The 19354-nt window shown below is 41.4% G+C and overlaps 1 protein-coding gene across 1 annotated transcript; it reads right to left on the bottom strand.

The window, feature by feature from the left end:
• Nucleotides 1-203: 203 nt before the first annotated feature.
• polr2b (RNA polymerase II subunit B) lies at nt 204-17280 on the bottom strand. Its single transcript, XM_041797257.1, has 25 exons — nt 17156-17280; nt 16547-16619; nt 14372-14522; nt 12947-13059; nt 12600-12819; nt 12349-12507; nt 11521-11685; nt 11129-11216; nt 8629-8749; nt 7190-7376; nt 6555-6698; nt 6111-6250; nt 5338-5449; nt 4706-4860; nt 4102-4300; nt 3818-3986; nt 3241-3337; nt 3023-3117; nt 2674-2924; nt 1784-1873; nt 1588-1695; nt 1386-1499; nt 1113-1273; nt 596-791; nt 204-421 (listed from the first exon to the last, which is right to left on the bottom strand). Exons 1-25 carry the CDS (start codon nt 17172-17174, stop codon nt 332-334), a joined length of 3417 nt encoding a protein of 1138 aa, XP_041653191.1. The 5' UTR covers nt 17175-17280; the 3' UTR covers nt 204-331.
• Between the last annotated feature and the right edge of the window lie 2074 nt (nt 17281-19354).

Raw genomic sequence — 19354 nt, 5'->3', positions numbered from 1 at the left:
AGAGAAAGAACCATGTGACCTTTTAGTTTAAGAACCAATAAGATCTCAGAGAAAGAACCATGTGACCTTTTAGTTTAAGAACCAATAAGAGCTCAGAGAAAGAACCATGTGACCTTTTAGTTTTTAAACCAACAAGAGCTCAGAGAAAGAACCATGTGACCTTTTAGTTTAAGAACCAATAAGAGTTCAGAAAAAGAACCATGTGACAATGAAATCTACTTTATTAGACAGTAAGAAAAAATAAACATGAAACTAAAAACGTCAAACTTCTTTGAATTCCTGTTGATGATGTCACTATGAAGGTGTGAGACGTCTGGTTGGCTGAAACACACTATGATGTCATCATTCGAGGGGCAATGCTCATTGACATCAACTCCTGGAAAAGAAGCTTACAGGCGTACGGCATCCTGACGAGCGAGATCTGAGAGAGAGAGAGAGAGAGAGAGAGAGTTACCTTTGTGTCAGACCAATGACTATTGATGAGATCGATTGATTTATTAATGATTGCTGGTGTTGTCTATTAATGATGATGATGCCATACTAATTGATGACAATGATTAACATACTACTGATTAATGATTACCGGTGTTGTTACCTGGGTTTTGTTGCGGCAGCCTCGACACTCGTAGGTGTGGGTCCGTGTGTTGGCGATGGCCATGAGGCCGCACAGGTTGCACACGTGAACCTGGTAGGGGTCAGACGCCTCAAACAGACGCTCTCTGAGGAACTGAGCGGCTCCGTGAGCAATCTGACAATCACGCTCCATCTCCCCAAAACGCAGCCCGCCATCACTGAAATGACAGGTGACAGGTCAGAAAGGTGAAGGACATCAAGACAGTAGAGTTAAACCAGGACAGTAGAGTTAAACCAGGACAGTAGAGTTACACCAGGACAGTAGAGTTAAACCAGAACAGTAGAGTTAATCCAGGACAGTAGAGTTAATCCAGGACAGTAGAGTTACACCAGGACAGTAGAGTTACACCAGGACAGTAGAGTTAAACCAGGACAGTAGAGTTAAACCAGGACAGTAGAGTTACACCAGGACAGTAGAGTTAAACCACAACAGTAGAGTTAAACCAGGACAGTAGAGATAAATCAGGACAGTGTCTCACCGGGATCGGCCCTCCATAGGCTGTCTGTTGAGGATCTGGACGGGGCCCCGGGCCCTGGAGTGGATCTTGTCATCCACCATGTGCTTCAGGCGCTGATAATATGTTGGTCCGATGAAGATCTGAGACGTCAGTTTCCTCCCCGTGAAGCCGTTATACAACACCTGAAGAACAATCAAAAACCAATAAGTTTATAATTCATAACATGATCAGTAATCAACAATCTAAACATTTTAAGCTCATGGCGAGTAATGAGAGTCAGAAATGGTTAGTGACCTCATTTCCTCTCAGGTGGTATCCGTACTCGGACAGCAGGTTCGACACTTTCTGCACATTGACGGCGTCGTTAAACGGTGTGGCGTCACCGATCTCACCTTTGTTAGCCGAAACCTGAAACACACAACAACCAGTTTAGTTCAAATAAACACCAGATAAACGATCAATAAACAAACAGATCAATAAAAAGATTAAGAAAGACCTTGCCCTGCAGGCACTCGATAAGATGGCCAACCGTCATTCTTGATGGGATGGCGTGAGGGTTGATGATAATGTCAGGTGTGATTCCCTCACAGGTAAACGGCATATCCTACGGCAGAGAGAAGACCATCAGAACGCTACTGATAGTTTTTGATATTATTGATAGTTTCTGATCTCTGATCAATACAACAGTTTACCTCCTGTCTATACTGTATTCCACAGGTTCCTTTCTGTCCGTGTCGGCTGGCAAATTTATCTCCAATCTGAGGGATCCGGACAGAACGTACCTGCAGAACAAGAGAAATCTCATTACCAAAACAAACAAACAAACAAACCAGATGACAATAATTCTGGCATGATGAACTCTCTTAAGAGGTTTTCCAGGACTAAAGAGCATCTCCTTATTCCTCCTGGTACTGTCAACTTGAAATGTTGTTTTTTACGTTAAATGTGCTCTGGGGTTGGTTATCTAGGCATGCTCTAAAAATAACTCTGATTATGTAGTGGTCCTCTATTTGGCAATTTGTTTTCTGACCTGCAATTTTCACACAAAATGTCTGTGCCATGGTTTTGCACCGACCTTGCCTGAGTATATTAGGAAATAGAAGGTTCATATTTGCTTAAAGGATCTGTGGTTTTTGTAAGATTTTTTGGCTAAATGTCCTCAAAAGTTAACTTTTCCTCGTCAGTGGTGCCGTCGTGGCTCTGGAACCTGCTGACTTCCCAGTGACCCTTTGCTCTCGCTACAGGATGAGATGTAATGTTGATATAGTGATGATTTACAATCAGGAGTCTGTACATTCTGCTGTGTTTTGAAAGAACCAGATATTCTACGCTTGTCACTTCCTGTTTGGAGCTTTCTGATCGACAGGAACTGACACCGTTTGGCAGCGGCCAGCGCCGAAAATAGACCTGCAGCATATCCCCAACAAAGCGCAGCAATTCAGGGATGCGCCGGTGCCGGACTGGAGCTGTATGTGGAAATTGCAGGTAATGCAGAGATTCTCCAGGTGCTGGCGATCACTTTAAATGGTTCTATTTGGGTAGTACGTGTACTCATATGGCCACTGGTTTGGCGTGTCCTTACCCGGATCTTGCAGAACTTGTAGCCCTCCTGGTTCAGAGTCACCATCACCTGGTCCACGATTCCAGTCTCGCTGGTTCTAAGAAAGGTGCTGCAGTCTCTCTTGGTGTAACGGCGGTTGGTGCTGTCAAGCTCATCGTCGTTCTCGGGCAGTGTCACCGTCTTCCCGATGATCACGTCCTCACCTGAGACTCTTACGCCAGGTGCGATTAGCCCGTCATCATCCAGCTTGTCATAGATCGCATGTCTCATACCTGAGTAAAATTTAAATTTGTTCTCAGTCTGACCACCACACAATTCTTTATCTCAGATGATTGACAAGACTTCAGTTGAGAAGAAGATCAGTTCTCACCTGAACAGGTTTCCCGAGTTGGCTTCTCAAAGATTTCCTCCTGATCGAATCCTTTCTTGGATTCTTGCTCTTTGTATGACCGATAAAACACGGACCTGCAGAGAACAGAGGTCAAATCAGTAACCTGCAGCTTGTTAATCAAATAATTGATTAACGAGCCGCATCGTTAACCAGTTTCATCGTTTACACCCAGCGTCAATCCCCAGGAGCCCTGTTACCTGAAGAATCCTCGATCCACCGCTGAGCGGTTCATAATCACAGAGTCCTCCTGGTTGTAGCCGGTGTACGAGGCGATGGCGACAATGGAGTTGATACCTGAAATTTAAAGTTCAGTTAGAGAGCACACCTGGAACAGGTAAGTCTGTTTATGTTCATGAACTGGGACTACCTGAACTGGAAAAAAAGATGTTTTCATGTGCCGCACATGTGAACCACTTCAGTTTTAACCACAATGTACCTTTGTTTTCAGTTGGCTGCAGAAAAACAAGCCACACCAGGGCTTTCCATACCAAACCATAGAGAACCAAATTCCTAATGCGTGGAAATGGAATCAAAATAGGTCGTTTCCACCAAGCAGTCCGGTTCAGTTCGGCACGGCACGCACTGCGTTTCAATATATCAAAGTTAGAAAGGGTCTCTTGAAACCGACCAGTACCATCCTACTTTTTTTGCATCCCTCTGTAGGGGTACCAATCTTACCTATCGGGGGTTTAGCCTACCGAACCATACTCAGACAGGGCCACCTGATGGAAACGAGGCTAAAAATAGTATATGGTGTGCACGGGTGTGCCTTACCTGCTGGCAGCTCTCTAAAGCGCAGGTACTCCATTGATCGGGTGGTGACGAGCGGTTTCTGAGGGTAGTACAACACGTGGGCCAGGGTGTCCATCCGAACGTGGAAGTTTGTGATGTAGACCCCCATGGCCTGTTTGCCCATGGCAGACTGGTACGTGTTCCTGGGAGACTGACATTCACCAGGTGTGTACAGGTAAGGAAAGGCAAACAGAGAAAATTGACTGATTGTTGTTATCATTTTGTTTGATCAGTTTCCAGATGATTCCGGTATATTGTGTTCGTACCTGGTTGTGGTCAGGGAAGGGGATGATTGACGCACACACTCCGAGGATCATTGATGGGTGGATCTCACAATGGGTGTAGGTAGAGCAGTAGGCGACGCCCTTCTCCTGCAGGTCATCAGGAGTCATGGCGAGCATCACTGTTTCCTCCTCCAGAGTGTCAATGTACTCGACCACACCACTCGCCACCAGGTCCTGCCAGCTGACCACCACAGAAAACAAGAAATAGGGCCATAAAAAAGGCGCCTGACTGACCACATTATGTAACCATGGTTCTTCTGGATGGCGACCAGAGGTGGGGTTTTTAGTAACCAATGACACCAAAGCTGCATGCACAGGTGGTTTAGCAGGATTCACAGACATACCTGTCGCTCTAGAAGGCACTAAATGACTTGTATCACATTGGTTATTGGCCAGGATTGAGGTAAAAGGTCTACAACCAGAGGTCAAAGAGCTGCTCATTTCACCCTAATGCCCATAAAGCCGCAAGATTAAATGCCTCCATGGACGCTCTCAGAGCCCCCTTCTTTGGAGGAACCTCTGGTGGCGTGACCTCTGTGCCTGTCTCACCTATAGTCATACCCTGTCTCACCTGTGCGTGTCTCACCTGTAGTTGTTGTACTCGCGCTCCTTCAGCTGGTCGATGTGCCTCCTCTTCAGCAGTAGTTTTTGTTTCTCCACAATCAGCAGCGGTCTACAGATTCGGCCAGCGTCCGTGTAGATTCTAATCTCTCGCTCTCTGATGTCTCGGATCATTGACACCTGAAATGCACATAGGTCATCAGCCCACCTGAGCCAAGGTGTGTCTAGGTAGAGCTTTAAAGTGGGGGTATTATGCCTTTTTTTTTCAAGGCTTTACACCATCTCTCTGATACCCACGTAGTAGCTTCACATGGTTTACAGCTCAAAAACTCCTCATGTTTCTCACACTGGCATCCTGAAAAACCCTTATTTTAACGTCTGTCTGAAACGCTTCATTTTCACTGCTGTCTCTTTAACACCCCCTGCCTCCACGGACCTGCTTTCCTCCGATCTCAGAGAGATTCCCAACGAACCGTTTTTATCAGTTTACACCCTAATTCCAAGATTTCTGCCACATACGTTTATCTTGTGGTTTGAAAATTTGCATACGTGACATATGGACACCCAACACTGTGACTTTATATTTATGTTTTAAAAATCAGAAAAGCATAATACCCCCTCTTTAATTTTTACGCTGTTTGATCAGTGTTTTGTTACCTCGGACACGATGATGTCCATCTGTCTGCGGAGTTTCCTCAGAGTGTTCATGAGCTGCTCAGGATCTTTGTGGATTCCCACCCAGCAGCCATTCACGAAAATCTTAGTGGCACTGAGACGGAAATACACACAGCCCCATTAATCAATAAATAAACATGTCCAATCAATCACTAAATCAATAAACACATTCAATCAGTCAGACAATTAAACACGTCCGTCAGTCATAAAATGCTGGAAGTGGCAGTCTTCACTCTGAAACTCTGTCTCTAAACTGAGGTTTGCTCTCTGTTCTTAAAGCCTGTCTTGAAAAGGTTAAAAGAAGTTTCAGGTGTGCTGCTACTACAGGAGGAATGAGCTACAGGATACTCTATGTATGGACGACCTATCTATTTTGAAGTAAATTATTTGTTTTGGAAGATAATGCATCAGATTGTAGATCTTTGGTTTGCCAAAGACCCAGGAAATAGACCGTACCACATTTGACAAGGGCATAATGTTTATGTGTGTCACCTCTGAAGTAGAAGCTATTTATCAACATGTGATGACATAACAACAATCAAGTGGTGTCTTGTTTCTTAGGGGGATGTTTTTATCCCTACCCCTACCACTCTGATTAAAGAGGTAGGTCTAAGGGGTAGATAAAGGGGTCTTTTAAAGAAATGTACTTTCTTTTTTCATTAAAAATGTGACCTAAAGGTAAAAACATTTAAATTTGAGGATAAAGGAAGTGACTCTATTCAACAGATAAAATAATAAATGTATGGTGGACAGACTCTGCGATGGCGGCCGGTGAGATCTCCTCCAGGTTCTCCATGCTCCACTCTTCCAAAAACTCCAGGATGGGGGACGGCTGAGAGCCTACAGAGATGTAGGCCATGAGGGCCAGGTTCTTCACCAGACCCACAGCGTGACCCTGAAACATGTCAACAACATACCACATTTCCCATGTAGAACAACATCATTGGGGCTTTTCCTTTACAGTGAATGGCTCTACTTGGTTTGAGTTGGCATGGCAGCCCAGCGCGGCAGGGATTTACTTTTCCACTGAGCTACCGTTTGAGGGCACGACAAATTCTATTGACCGCTATTGACTTATAAAATCTATGAAAAGGTAAAACATCCAAGGGGGCAATACTTTTATAGACACTGTACAACATTTTTAATGCCTTAATGGATCAAATGTCTACACGTTTTATTTTGTTTTGTTCTGTTTTCACCTCAGGCGTCTCGGCTGGGCACACCATCCCCCACAGCGTGTTATGTAGCTGCCGAGGCTTGGCCAGTTTTCCATCTCTGCCGATAGGAGAGTTGACTCGACGAAGGTGAGACAGCGTGGAGGCAAAGGTGAGACGGTTCAACACCTGACAGCAGAAGGAGACAGACGCTTTGATGTTGTTGTGGCAAGAAATAATACATTAAAAGACAAGTCAGGGGTAAGAACGAGTTGAATGCAGCCTTGATGTTAAATTTATTTTAAGCAGAACGATGGTACACAAGTGAGATCCCGAACCTCTCTGATCATACGCTTTTATACCTCTCAGTCCATGTGTGCACGTAATCTGTGTCTACATGCGCCTAACTAAACACTTCTCAATATTGACCACACACATTTCTTGGTATCTAACAAAACACTCTTCCCGGACTGTTCCTGCATTCAGTCCAAGTTTCCAATAACTGGCAGTGTCTCAGTATCATTTCCCAAAATAGGAGGCAAAGGCTTTGAGAGGACAACTAACCATTAGACAAGTGTAATATACTTTTATGTAAAACATAATATACCTACAATGTTACCATAAATAAACAAATAGATGAATAAATAAAAGAGTTTCAGGCTAAAATAAAGTTTTCTTACCTGGGACACGCCTGCTCGGGCCTGGTGGGCCTTTTTGACGTCGCCCCAGTTCCCCGTGGCGAGTGAGTATTTGAGTCCATCGGAGATGATTCGTGTTTTGATGGCAAGCTCCAGGTTGAAGTCCTTCCCCCGGTCAATGAACTTCTGAGCGTAAATCCTGATCTCCTTCAGAAGGTTCTTGAACATCCTAAAACAGAGAAAAGCACATTATTCTACACTTTTCAGATATATCAACATTTAGACCCTGTAAATACTTACATACCTTATCGCAGTGTTACTCAATCCTGCTCAACCAAAGAGCCAAATTGTTGAAAAATACATTTGCAAGAGCCACAATCTAAGTGGTGAAAAGTGGCAGTTAAAATAAGTTAAAGGTGGCAAAAGTGGTCAAAAAGCATCAACCACTAAGAGAAAATTGGCAAAAAAGGACAGAATGTAGAAAAAATGGGTGGTAATTGGCCAAAAAATAAGTTAAAGCAGGCCAAAAAATTGTCAATAAGTGGCAAAAATCTGAAAAAAAGGAGAGAAAATGGGTAAAAAGTGGCATTTAATTGCAAAAGGCAGCTTAAATAGGCAAAAAGGGGCAAACACTGGGGGGTAATGTGGCAAAAAAGAGCAGAAAGTGGAAAAAATGGGGGAGAAATGGCAAGGAAAAAAGAGTGACAGGTGGAAAAAATGGTCCAAAAGTGGCAAAAACGTCGCAAAAAAATTAGTGAAAACTGACTAAAATGGGCAAAAATCAGAAAAAGGTGGAAAAATAGGAATTAAGTGGAATTTAACTGCAAAAGCCAGCTTAATGGGTGAGAGGTGGCAAAAATAGGCAAAAGGGAGCAAAAAAATTGCAAAAAGCAGGATAAAAGTGTCAAAAACAGGTGAAAAGTGACAAAAAGAAGTGGCAAAAACTGGGATAAAAGCGGCAAACTGGGAGAACCATGGCAAAAAAAGTGTAGAAAGTGGCAAAAATGGTCCAAACATAGCAAACTTGTGGCAAAAATGAGTGAAAAGTAACTAAAATGGGCAAAAATCAGCAAAAAGGTGAGAAAATAGGCAAAACGCATTACACAGTGGCAAAATTGGAAATAGGTGGCATTTAATTGTAAAAGGCAGCTTAATTGGGCTAAAAGAGGCAAAAAAATGCACAAAGCAGGATAAAAGCGTCAAAAAGAAGTGGCAAGAATGGGAATAATGTTTCAAGTTAAGACATAAAAGAGCCACACGTTGAGTATCACTGCCTTATCAACGCTCTATTAACACTGAATCCCTGCACATGTATAATAACTACAATGAAACTGTATTAACACTAAGACTTTTAGAACATTTGAATAATAGAGTTCATATTTTATTGATTTTTAGCTCATATTTTTAAAGCAGATTTTGTACCTAAAGTGACTTTTTTAGTGTGTGTGGACTGTTTCTTAAAGAATAGAAAGAATACACACCCCCTAAACAGGAAGGCCAACAGTGGCCCTGCCAGGTCAAGTCTCTTGTTGCCGTAGTGATCTCTGTCGTCGAGCTCCCGTCTGCCGAGGGCGGCAAGCAGCAACCTGTGCACCATGTACCTGAAAACAACCACGCCATCATCATCAATAACATGTAGCTGAGAATGAACATGCCATTATCATCAATAACATGTACCTGAGAACACGCCACTATTATCACTAACATGTACCTGAGAACAAACACGCCATTATTATCAATAACATGTACCTGAGAACACGCCATTATTATCACTAACATGTACCTGAGAACAAACACGCCATTATTATCAATAACATGTACCTGAGAACACGCCATTATTATCACTAACATGTACCTGAGAACAAACACGCCATTATTATCAATAACATGTACCTGAGAACACGCCATTATTATCAATAACATGTACCTGAGAACAAACCCGCCATTATTATCAATAACATGTACCTGAGAAAAAACACGCCATCATCATCAATAACATGTACCTGAGAACAAACCCGCCATTATCAACAATAACATGTACCTGAGAAAAAATACGCCATTATTATCAATAACATGTACCTGAGAACAAACCCGCCATTATCAACAATAACATGTACCTGAGAAAAAATACGCCATTATTATCAATAACATGTACCTGAGCAAAAACACGCCATTATTATCAATAACATGTACCTGAGAACAAACTTGCATTATCATCAATAGCATGTACCTGAGAACGAACCCGCCATTATTATCAATAACATGTACCTGAGAACAAACCTGCCATTATTATCAATAACATGTACCTGAGAACGAACCCGCCATTATTATCAATAACATGTACCTGAGAACAAACCCGCCATTATTATCAATAACATGTACCTGAGAACATGCCATTATTATCACTAACATGTATTTGAGAACAAACACGCCATTATTATCAATAACATGTACCTGAGAACACACCATTATTATCAATAACATGTACCTGAGAACACGCCATTATTATCACTAACATGTATTTGAGAACAAACACGCCATTATTATCAATAACATGTACCTGAGAAAAAACACGCCATTATCATCAATAACATGTACCTTAGAAAAAACACGCCATCATCATCAATAACATGTACCTGAGAACAAACACGCCATTATTATCAATAACATGTACCTGAGAACATGCCATTATTATCACTAACATGTATTTGAGAACAAACACGCCATTATTATCAATAACATGTACCTGAGAACACACCATTATTATCAATCACATGTACCTGAGAACAAACACGCCATTATTATCAATAACATGTACCTGAGAACACACCATTATTATCAATAACATGTACCTGAGAACAAACACGCCATTATTATCAATAACATGTACCTGAGAACAAACACGCCATTATTATCAATAACATGTACCTGAGAACACACCATTATTATCAATAACATGTACCTGAGAACAAACACGCCATTATTATCAATAACATGTACCTGAGAACACACCATTATTATCAATAACATGTACCTGAGAACAAACACGCCATTATTATCAATAACATGTACCTGAGAACAAACCTGCCATTATTATCAATAACATGTACCTGAGAACAAACACGCCATTATTATCAATATCATGTACCTGAAAAAAAAACACGTCATTATTTTCAATAACATGTACCTGAGAACACACCATTATTATCAATAACATGTACCTTAGAACAAACACGCCGCCATCATCATCAATAACATGTACCTGAGAACATGCCATTATTATCACTAACATGTACCTGAGAACAAACACGCCATTATTATCAATAACATGTACCTGAGAACAAACACGCCATTATTATCAATAACATGTACCTGAGAACAAACACGTCATTATTTTCAATAACATGTACCTGAGAACACACCATTATTATCAATCACATGTACCTGAGAACAAACATGCCATTATTATCAATAACATGTACCTGAGAACAAACACGCCATTATTATCAATAACATGTACCTGAGAACAAACCTGCCATTATTATCAATAACATGTACCTGAGAACAAACACGCCATTATTATCAATAACATGTACCTGAGAACAAACCTGCCATTATTATCAATAACATGTACCTGAGAACAAACACGCCATTATTATCAATAACATGTACCTGAGAACAAACCTGCCATTATTTTCAATAACATGTACCTGAGAACAAACACGCCGCCATCATCATCAATAACATGTACCTGAGAACATGCCATTATTATCACTAACATGTATTTGAGAACAAACACGCCATTATTATCAATAACATGTACCTGAGAACACACCATTACCATTATGTATCAATTAACATCACTAACACGAACAAACTTATTATACTAACATGTATTTGAGAACACATTATTGTTTTATTCTAATCCTAATCACAAATGTACCTGGTGCACCTAATGAACGCTTATTATCATATACATACCTGAGAAGTATGCCTTCTTGGTCTCACAGAAGTCGCTCACTCCAACGTGAGGCAGCATTTCTTTCTGTAAAACTTCTTTGGCGTATTTTATTCAATAACATGTACTGGTTTGGCTCCTCTGAGCCAATGAAGTTTCTCACGTTCTGCTCCTATCACGAACATGGTGTACCAGAGAAGTCTCATGTATATAACTGACTGGTATGCCATTGGTCTCACAGGTACTCTTTCACTTCTGTTTTGGAATGAAGTTTGTGTAAACAGGGACATAAGTGCTGACTTCACGTGGCAGTATTAAGGGCTGACAGGCCAAGTATTCTACTCAATAATGACCACCTTCATCACTTTGTTAAAAACAGAGATGATATATAAACACAAAGATAACCAATAATGACCATCTCCATCATCTCAGGGTCGTCAAAGTCGTAGATGATGTGTTCCAGGATGTCTCTGTCAGACACGAAGCCCAGCGCTCTGAACACGATAATAATGGGAACTTCCTGTCTGATGTATGGCAGCGTTGAGACGATCCTCTGACCAATGGCACTCTTCTTCACGCCCTGGAGACAAAATGTTTACATCATCAGTGATGTCATCTACCACTGCTTTCTCCTCAATGGTCCATAAAGAAGGGTAGGAGTTGTGTTAACAAGGTTAAATGAGAGAACTCTCTGTCCGGCCTCTAACCCTTAATGAAGGAGCTGATTATCAGGAAACTCTGTCCGGCTGTGGAGCGTTTGAACTTGAATGGACAGTGATCATGGTAATGTATTTTGTGACCACAGGGTGGCAGACATAGTGACCCTGAATGAGGCTAACAGGTTCAGCTCATTTCAGCTAATAAATAATAATGGTGCAGGGAACATAAAATGTATTGGTCTCCTATGAGGATGTTAGAGAATAAAGAACCACTTTACTTTTGGTTTACTACCAGGTAGGTCTACCGACCAATCAGGATTAAGAGGTCCAGACTGCCTCTGTATCAGATACCAGACCGTTTTTGCTGACTTGAGTCCATATTTAGGACTACCATGTGTTCTCTGAATACCAGCTGTTAACCTGAGGTTTAAACAGGGTCTAAACTATGACATCACAAGTGTGTGTGGATCTGACTGGCTAAAAGTTTATATGTAAAGGTGGAGTTAACCCAAGGATGTGGCGATGTTAGATCTGACTTCTGATTGATCTAAACAGGTCATGTGATCTGGTCCAGGTGGACTCACCTGTCCTCCACGGGCCATCATGCTGACCCAGATGGTGCTGGTGGGACGAGAAGAGTTCTCCAAACAGGAGCGGCACTCTCCCGTGTAGGCGTACTTGGAGTCCTTCTTGGCGAACACATAGACTGTGTTAGTGGCCATTTTTTCCTGAGCAATGAGGACCTGGAGACCAGGAGAGGGGCAGGTAAGACTTGGGTATCTGTGATGTCACTGTGACATCACTGGTGACATCATAGAGAGGTGTTGCAGCCTACCTTCTCTGAGCCATTGATAATGAAGTACCCTCCAGGGTCCAGCGGACACTCGTTCAGCTCACACAGGTCTCTGTCTGTCAGCCCGCTCAGCAGACAGTAGGTGGAGCGAAGCATGATGGGAATTTTCCCGATGAAAGTCTTCTGATGCTGGGTCTGGAGCTGGTCCTCGCCCTCCTTTGTGATCGTCTTTGTGATGTCGACATACAACGGTGCTGAGTACCTATGGGAGAGACCAGACCAAGTCACACAGACTGGACCAGGAGAGAAAGACCGGGCCAGGTGATACAGATCAGACCAGGAGAGATAGACCAGGCCAAGTGAGACAGATCAGACCAGGAGAGACCTACGTGAGGTTTCGTAGTCGGGCCTCATTGGGCATCATGGGGGACGGTGCTCCATCCCGTTCCCAGTGCGTGGGCTTGGACAGGTAGATCTGCTCAAACTTGAGGAGGTAACGAGGCTGAAACCAAGGACAGAGTGATGTCATCATTATAAATCCTAGGGAAGCACGATAACTATGGCGTCAATAACTATCGGCCGATAATTATCGGGCCATAACAGGAAATTATTACGTCATTCCAATAAGTCCGATATTATGACAACTAGCCCTGATAGCATATATATTTTTGTCAGCTTGGCAGTGCTGGTGTTTGTTTCCTTTCTCACGAGACTACAAATTCTGAAACAGCAGGTGGCACGGCAGTACACGACCCTAAGCACCAGAGAAGAAGAGGAAGCAGCCCCTGTGCTAAAATGCTAACAACATGGTGGCGTTATTCAGTGTTTATGGGGAGGATAACACGACCATGTGTGTAGAATTTGCCCTGCAAAGGTCGCAAAGAGTAGAAAGAAGTCCTCGATGGATCTTAGAAGTCACTTAAGAGTCATCTTCCTAACAACTTTAAAACAAAGCGGCAGCAACCACTAGCCTCAGCCACGGGCATTAAGACCGAGTCAAAGGCTAATACCAGGCAGAGTGCTGATCGTAAGCAGGCACTGAAAACTGCAGAAAATTTGCCAAAGCCAAAAGGCGCAACGTTATAATAACAAAATCAGTCTGACAGTCTCCTGATCCATTGCAGCTTTCATAGACGTATCCCTGCCTGCTCTGTTTGACGTGGTTTCATTCAGTCTGATCGACGTTAGGAACAGAAGTTTAGCCACAGACCACGGTGGACTTTACCTTCTTAACCATCTTTGACATGACTTCTGTCAGTACACATTTTTAATCTTTATGTTAAACATCAGCTCGCTTTAAGAAAAAGCAAAAGCAAAAAAACAAAACAAAACAAAACAACCCCCCCCAAAAAACAAAAAAAAAACAAAAAAAAAAACACCCAGACCCCCAAATATCTCCATTTGTTAAGCATAACAGCCTGTTATCATTTGGTTGTATAGGGGTAAACCTATGTCAGTTATTTGTGTATGTTGTACTTGGTACACAAATGTTTAACTAAAAAAGTTAACTATAATAACAGTTATAAAGTCAGAATACTTCTTTGTTTTTTGAAAAACATGAGTGACATTAGTTAAAATTAGTCATAAATATCTTTGCTCACTACATATTAACCCCTTCTTACCCCCAGATGTGCATAAACAAATCAAACAAGCTTCTTTTATTAAATCAACAATTGAAAAAAATATATCGGTTATTATCGGTTATCGGCCATCAGGAGTAGGAAATTATCGGTTATCAAAAAATACTTATGCATCACTAATAGGTCCTACACACAGCCCCAGGTATCCAGTCCTGGTCCAGATGTGGTTCTTACCGGATCCTCCACCTCTCCAGACGTGTGCTGAGCTTCAGCCTGCAGGTCTATGGGTGGGGCGTCCTCCACGATCCTCTGGACAGACATCTGGATGAACTCATCAAATGAGTCCAGCTGCTGCCGGACCAGACCCTTCTCGTCAAAATAAGAGCTGGAACAGGAAAGAGAGCGGACCATTAATTTCTCTCCTTCTCAGTCTCAGGCTCTGCTCTGGCCCCTTTACATATTCATGATTTATTTCTATATTTACTGTCTTTCATGTTAAAAACAACATTATCTTCTATAAATTAAATATCATTCATATTTATAAACAATTTTATTTTCTGTATTCATCATCTTTAATTTAATGCAACAAATTACTTAGACCAGTGGTTCTCAACCTTTACAGCCTGTGGCCCCCAAAATAAAGGTGCCAGAGACTGGGGACCCCTCTGTATCTGAATATGGTTGAACAGCCAGGAACAGTCAAGAACAGTCATGTGGGACAAGGCTGTCCATAAGGGGGGTTAAAGGGGGGGGTTTCTGGGACCCAGCCAAACTGGGGGCCCATGGAGGTCAGCAAAACCACGGTCCATTATGAAGTTAAGCTATGAAAACCATATTTATTGTTTGACCTGAATAATAACCGCTCTTATGAAAGAAACAAATATCTTTATTTATTAATTTAGATGAAAAAAATCTTTCGTTAGAAACATTATTAAAATGGTTAAAAATGGCTAAAATTGGTTAATAATGGCAAAAAAAATTATAAAATGTTGGTGAAATTGGATTTATAAAGGAGACATATTATGCAAAAATCACTTTTTCGGGCTTTTCTAACAAAAATATGTGCCCCTGGTCTGACAATCCCCTCAAATACCACAAAAATCAATTCCCTTTCTCCCTCTCTTTCGCCACCTTACAGAAAATGTGTGCTATAGCAAACCGTTCTCAGATTTACACCTGGTGACCTCACCAGGAGCATAAGCATCCGCCCCCAAGTTTGTTTGGCTCCCCCCACTTGGAGGAAAGTTCTGCCCTCCTCTGCTGATCCTCTCAGATGGCAGCTGAGATGCTGGATAGCTCAGTGGGTTATCCTGCTGACTATGGTTTGGGAGGTTGATGGTTCAAAATCCCAGCCAGGTCCTAAACTTTGTCTGTAGCACCAGGAGTGCTGCATTCATCTCCTGAGAGGGGTGTGGTCAGGGGCGGAGTCAAACAGCTAATTACCATTTAAAGCCACAGAAACGGCTCATTCTGATAAGGGCTGAAACAGAGAGGGTTAAGATGTACAAAAATCCTACACTGGAGTGTTTTTTCAGCAATAAACTTCACAGGCATGTTTTGGGGACCTCTGAGACCAATATAAACTTGTCTTAAAAGGGTAAAATATGTCACCTGTAAAGATCATAAATGGGTTAAAAGTGGCAAAGGGGTGCAGGTGGCAGAATGGATAAAGCACGCAACCCATGTACATGGGCGGCCCGGGTTCGAATCCGGCCTGAGGCCCTATACCACATGTCTCTCCCTGCTCTCTTCCTGTTTCCGACTCTATCCACGCTCCTCTCCTCTATCAAATAAAGGCACAAAATGCCCAAAAATAAACCTTTAAAAAAAATTGCAAAAATTAAAGTGGCAAAAAAAATAACCAAAAATGGGATAAAGTGGCAAAAATGGGATTAAAAAGTGGAACAGGATGAAAAGCGGATATAGACTTGCGAAAATGCATTAACTATGGTTAGAATGGGCAAAAAGGGGTTTAAAAAGGGCCTGATAGAGGCAATAATGGGTCAACAGAGGCAAAAACAGGCAGACAGTGGCAAAATTGGTTTAGATGTGGCAAAAACAGGCAGAAAAAAGTTATGGAAAGGGTTTAAAATGGACAATAGTGGGTTTTAAGTGGCAATTGGCAAAACTGGAGTTAAAAAGTGGTGAAAAAGGGTTAAAATTTGGTAAAATTGTTAAGTGGCAACAGTGTAATTTAAAAAATATTCTTAGTTTTTTTTAAGGCATCTGGAGACCCCCTCTAAGTGTCTTGCGACCCCCAATGGGGTCCCGACCCCAAGGTTGAGAACCACTGACTCAGACTACTGTTAATAAACCCCCCCCCCCCCCCCCCACATGAGAATAAATAATTATTCTCTAATTTTCTGCTTTTTGAATCCTTCAGTCATAAAATAATCCAGGTGAGTTTACCTGATGACGATCCAGCACGCTTCCTGCCACAGATCTGGAGTGATTTCATCATCATCCTCATCGTACTGGTTATCTGACAACAGAAGAGGTTTATTTATATCACTGATCAACATTATTGATCATTAGCTTTCTGATTAGCTCATTAGCTGCTAACTGAAACAGTACTGTTATTAGCATTAGCTTCAGTTAGCTGGTGATCACTTCTAAAGCTGTAAGTACATATATCTGAAGTTCAGATAGGTTTATTTATGTTATCACTCATCTGTATTATTGATTATTAATATTTTAATAATCATTGGCTCTCTGATTAGCTCATTAACAGTACTGTTATTAGCATTAGCCTCAGTTAGCATGTTTTCACTGCTAATTATTATCACAGATATCTGAGGCTGACAGAGGTTAGTTTATACCACTGATCATCATTATTGTTGATTACTGATCAATTTATTGATCATTATTATTAATTGTTTGTGTTAGCTGATCTAAGCTAAGACTGGAGCTAACCTTAGCTAACAGCTAGCTCCGTGTTGTCATTAAACCGTCTGTTATCAAACTTTCAGTCTAACTGCCTTAATAAAGTTCATACAGGTGAATCGGGGATCACCTCACCTTCGTCCTGGTCGTACATGTTCCTTTAAAAATCGATATTTTATCGGTTAATCAGGTTAAACAAAGACAGCTCCGGCTCCACGGTGCGATGGCAGCGCGCCCCGGAACATGTATGTCACTTCCGGATTCATGGACGGAGGCTTGAAGCGCTGCTGCCCCCTGCTGGTAATTTCCCTCTCCTTCTTTATAGCGGTTGGCAAATAACTCGAAGGTGCACTACCGCCACCTTCTGGACTGGAGTGTGGGTCAGAATATTAACATTAAACTAAAACATGTTCGCTCAAAAAATCCAAACAAGTCCTTTAGTCCTCTAACTTCTAACCTTCTGTGTAGCAAATCCTTTATATTTGACGCTACGCAGTGTCTGTTTCTCTCCCATGGTGCACCTTAATGACATGCTCTACAGTTTCCTGTGTCATGTTTACCTGTCTGTATACGTTTTAATGAACTGTGTAGCCATGTCTGACCAAGCTAATTCTTAAAAGAATGACTTCCTTTTTGTTTCTGTATATTTTCCTCATTTCACCTACTTTCCTTGGAATGCTGTGGTACCTGCCCTTATCTCTTTCACCCCACGTTTTCTGCCATTTTTTTCTTTTTTGACTGGATTATACATTTTATTTCAGCCTTGCTTCGTCACACTATCATTTCTATATATTTCTCTTTTTTTGTCGCTCTTTTTGCAAATTTATCATTTCCCTCCACTCCAAAGTGTGCAGGAATCCATATAAACTGGACCTCTACTCCTGTTCTTTCTATTCTATTAATCATTTACATTATTTCCAAAATCTTGTCTTATGTCTGGTTGTGTATTTTGTATGTTTATCTGTGCACTGCTGGAGTCAGAACAATAAAAACTCTGCTGTTTATCTTCAATCCATCTTAGAGCAACATAACACATAACATAACATTACCTTCTGGAGTTACAAATGACATTCTGACTTTATTTTCCTCTTTTTTAGATGCACTTGTGTACATTTTAACTCATCTAAATGGCTTTTTTAATCTAATAACTTCACCTTTCCTGTCTGTTTCCCCCCTTTCCTTCCCTGGCAGATACGTATCCCAGTGTTAATTTTGTTGACTTATTTTTTCGTTATAGTTTTCGTTGATAGCCTTTTATCCCCTGAAGAAAACGAGATAGTAACTAATAAAAACAAGTGCACTCGGACAAAAACTAAAACAAAATTAACTGACACTTTAGTCAACAAATAAAAACGAGACAAAAATGTTTGACAGAGACTTTATCCAATAAGACTTAATTTCGTCATATAGAAAGTAGGGGAGAGTTAGGCATATATCCAATCACAGCTACTTTGGCTGTGTGGAAAGGTGGGATGAGATACAGAGGAGGTCAAATCACACCTGCTTTTGCAGCGTGGTGGCGGGGTAAGTTGGGGAGAAATCCAATCAGTTGACTAAATTTACTGTAAATTTCGTCGACTAAAATGTTGGGAGGTTTCGTCAACTAAATCTAGACTAAAACTAAAACAATTTAGATGACTAAATTATGACTAAAACTAAAAGATATTCTTGGCAAAAGACTGTAACTAAAACTAAATTAAAAGTGCTGTCAAAGTTAACACTGACATATCCGCACTGGTTTCCTCCAGGATCCATGGTGGGACGACAGTGGACTTGCTTTACCCTAGTTAGCCCAAACTTCCCGACCCTTTTGTCTGTTTTCCACCCAAACCTTTGTGTCTCCTTTTGTTTTTTCTTGACATGGTTCAGGTGTGACCTGGCACAGGTGATTGCCCCTTTACCCAGTATGTTAATTGAAGCCTTATCTTTTGCATTTCTAAAGGCTTTTCTCCTGATTCCACCTGTAAGGCTGGCATTGGAGTGGACTTCATGGCCCCACAGCACAGTCTTAAAACCTGATACTGAACTGTCTCCAAGCAGTGTCTTTGATGGTTTTGATAGTTTTTAAAGCTAATCTATGAGTTAATCTCTGCCCCTTGGGTATCTTACAATATTTAGTGTCTTTTTGCATTTAATTATAATTGGTCAGAGGACCTTGGCCTATTTTAAAAGGATGGGCTGTTCAGTCTAATCTCATCTCTGTTTAATCTCAACATTCGGAGCTAAGGAGCTAATAAATCCTGTGACTGAAATGCTCATAACAGGTAACTGATGGGAGAACTGCTCTGATTTACTGACTTTAAAAAACTGGACAAAAAAACTTTATTTCTGCAA

Source organism: Cheilinus undulatus, linkage group 10, assembly GCF_018320785.1.
Source record: "Cheilinus undulatus linkage group 10, ASM1832078v1, whole genome shotgun sequence".
Classification (NCBI taxonomy): domain Eukaryota; kingdom Metazoa; phylum Chordata; class Actinopteri; order Labriformes; family Labridae; genus Cheilinus; species Cheilinus undulatus.
The sequence above is the reverse complement of the archived record's forward strand: the minus strand, read 5'-3'. Positions and strand labels throughout refer to the sequence as shown.

Coding starts and splice junctions, on each gene's coding strand:
- polr2b (XM_041797257.1), bottom strand. Junction 3,338..3,817: donor CTTTAGAGAGCTGCCAGCAG/GTAAGGCACACC, acceptor TTTAAATTTCAG/GTATCAACTCCATTGTCGCC. Junction 1,274..1,385: donor ACCACCTGAGAGGAAATGAG/GTCACTAACCAT, acceptor ATTGTTCTTCAG/GTGTTGTATAACGGCTTCAC.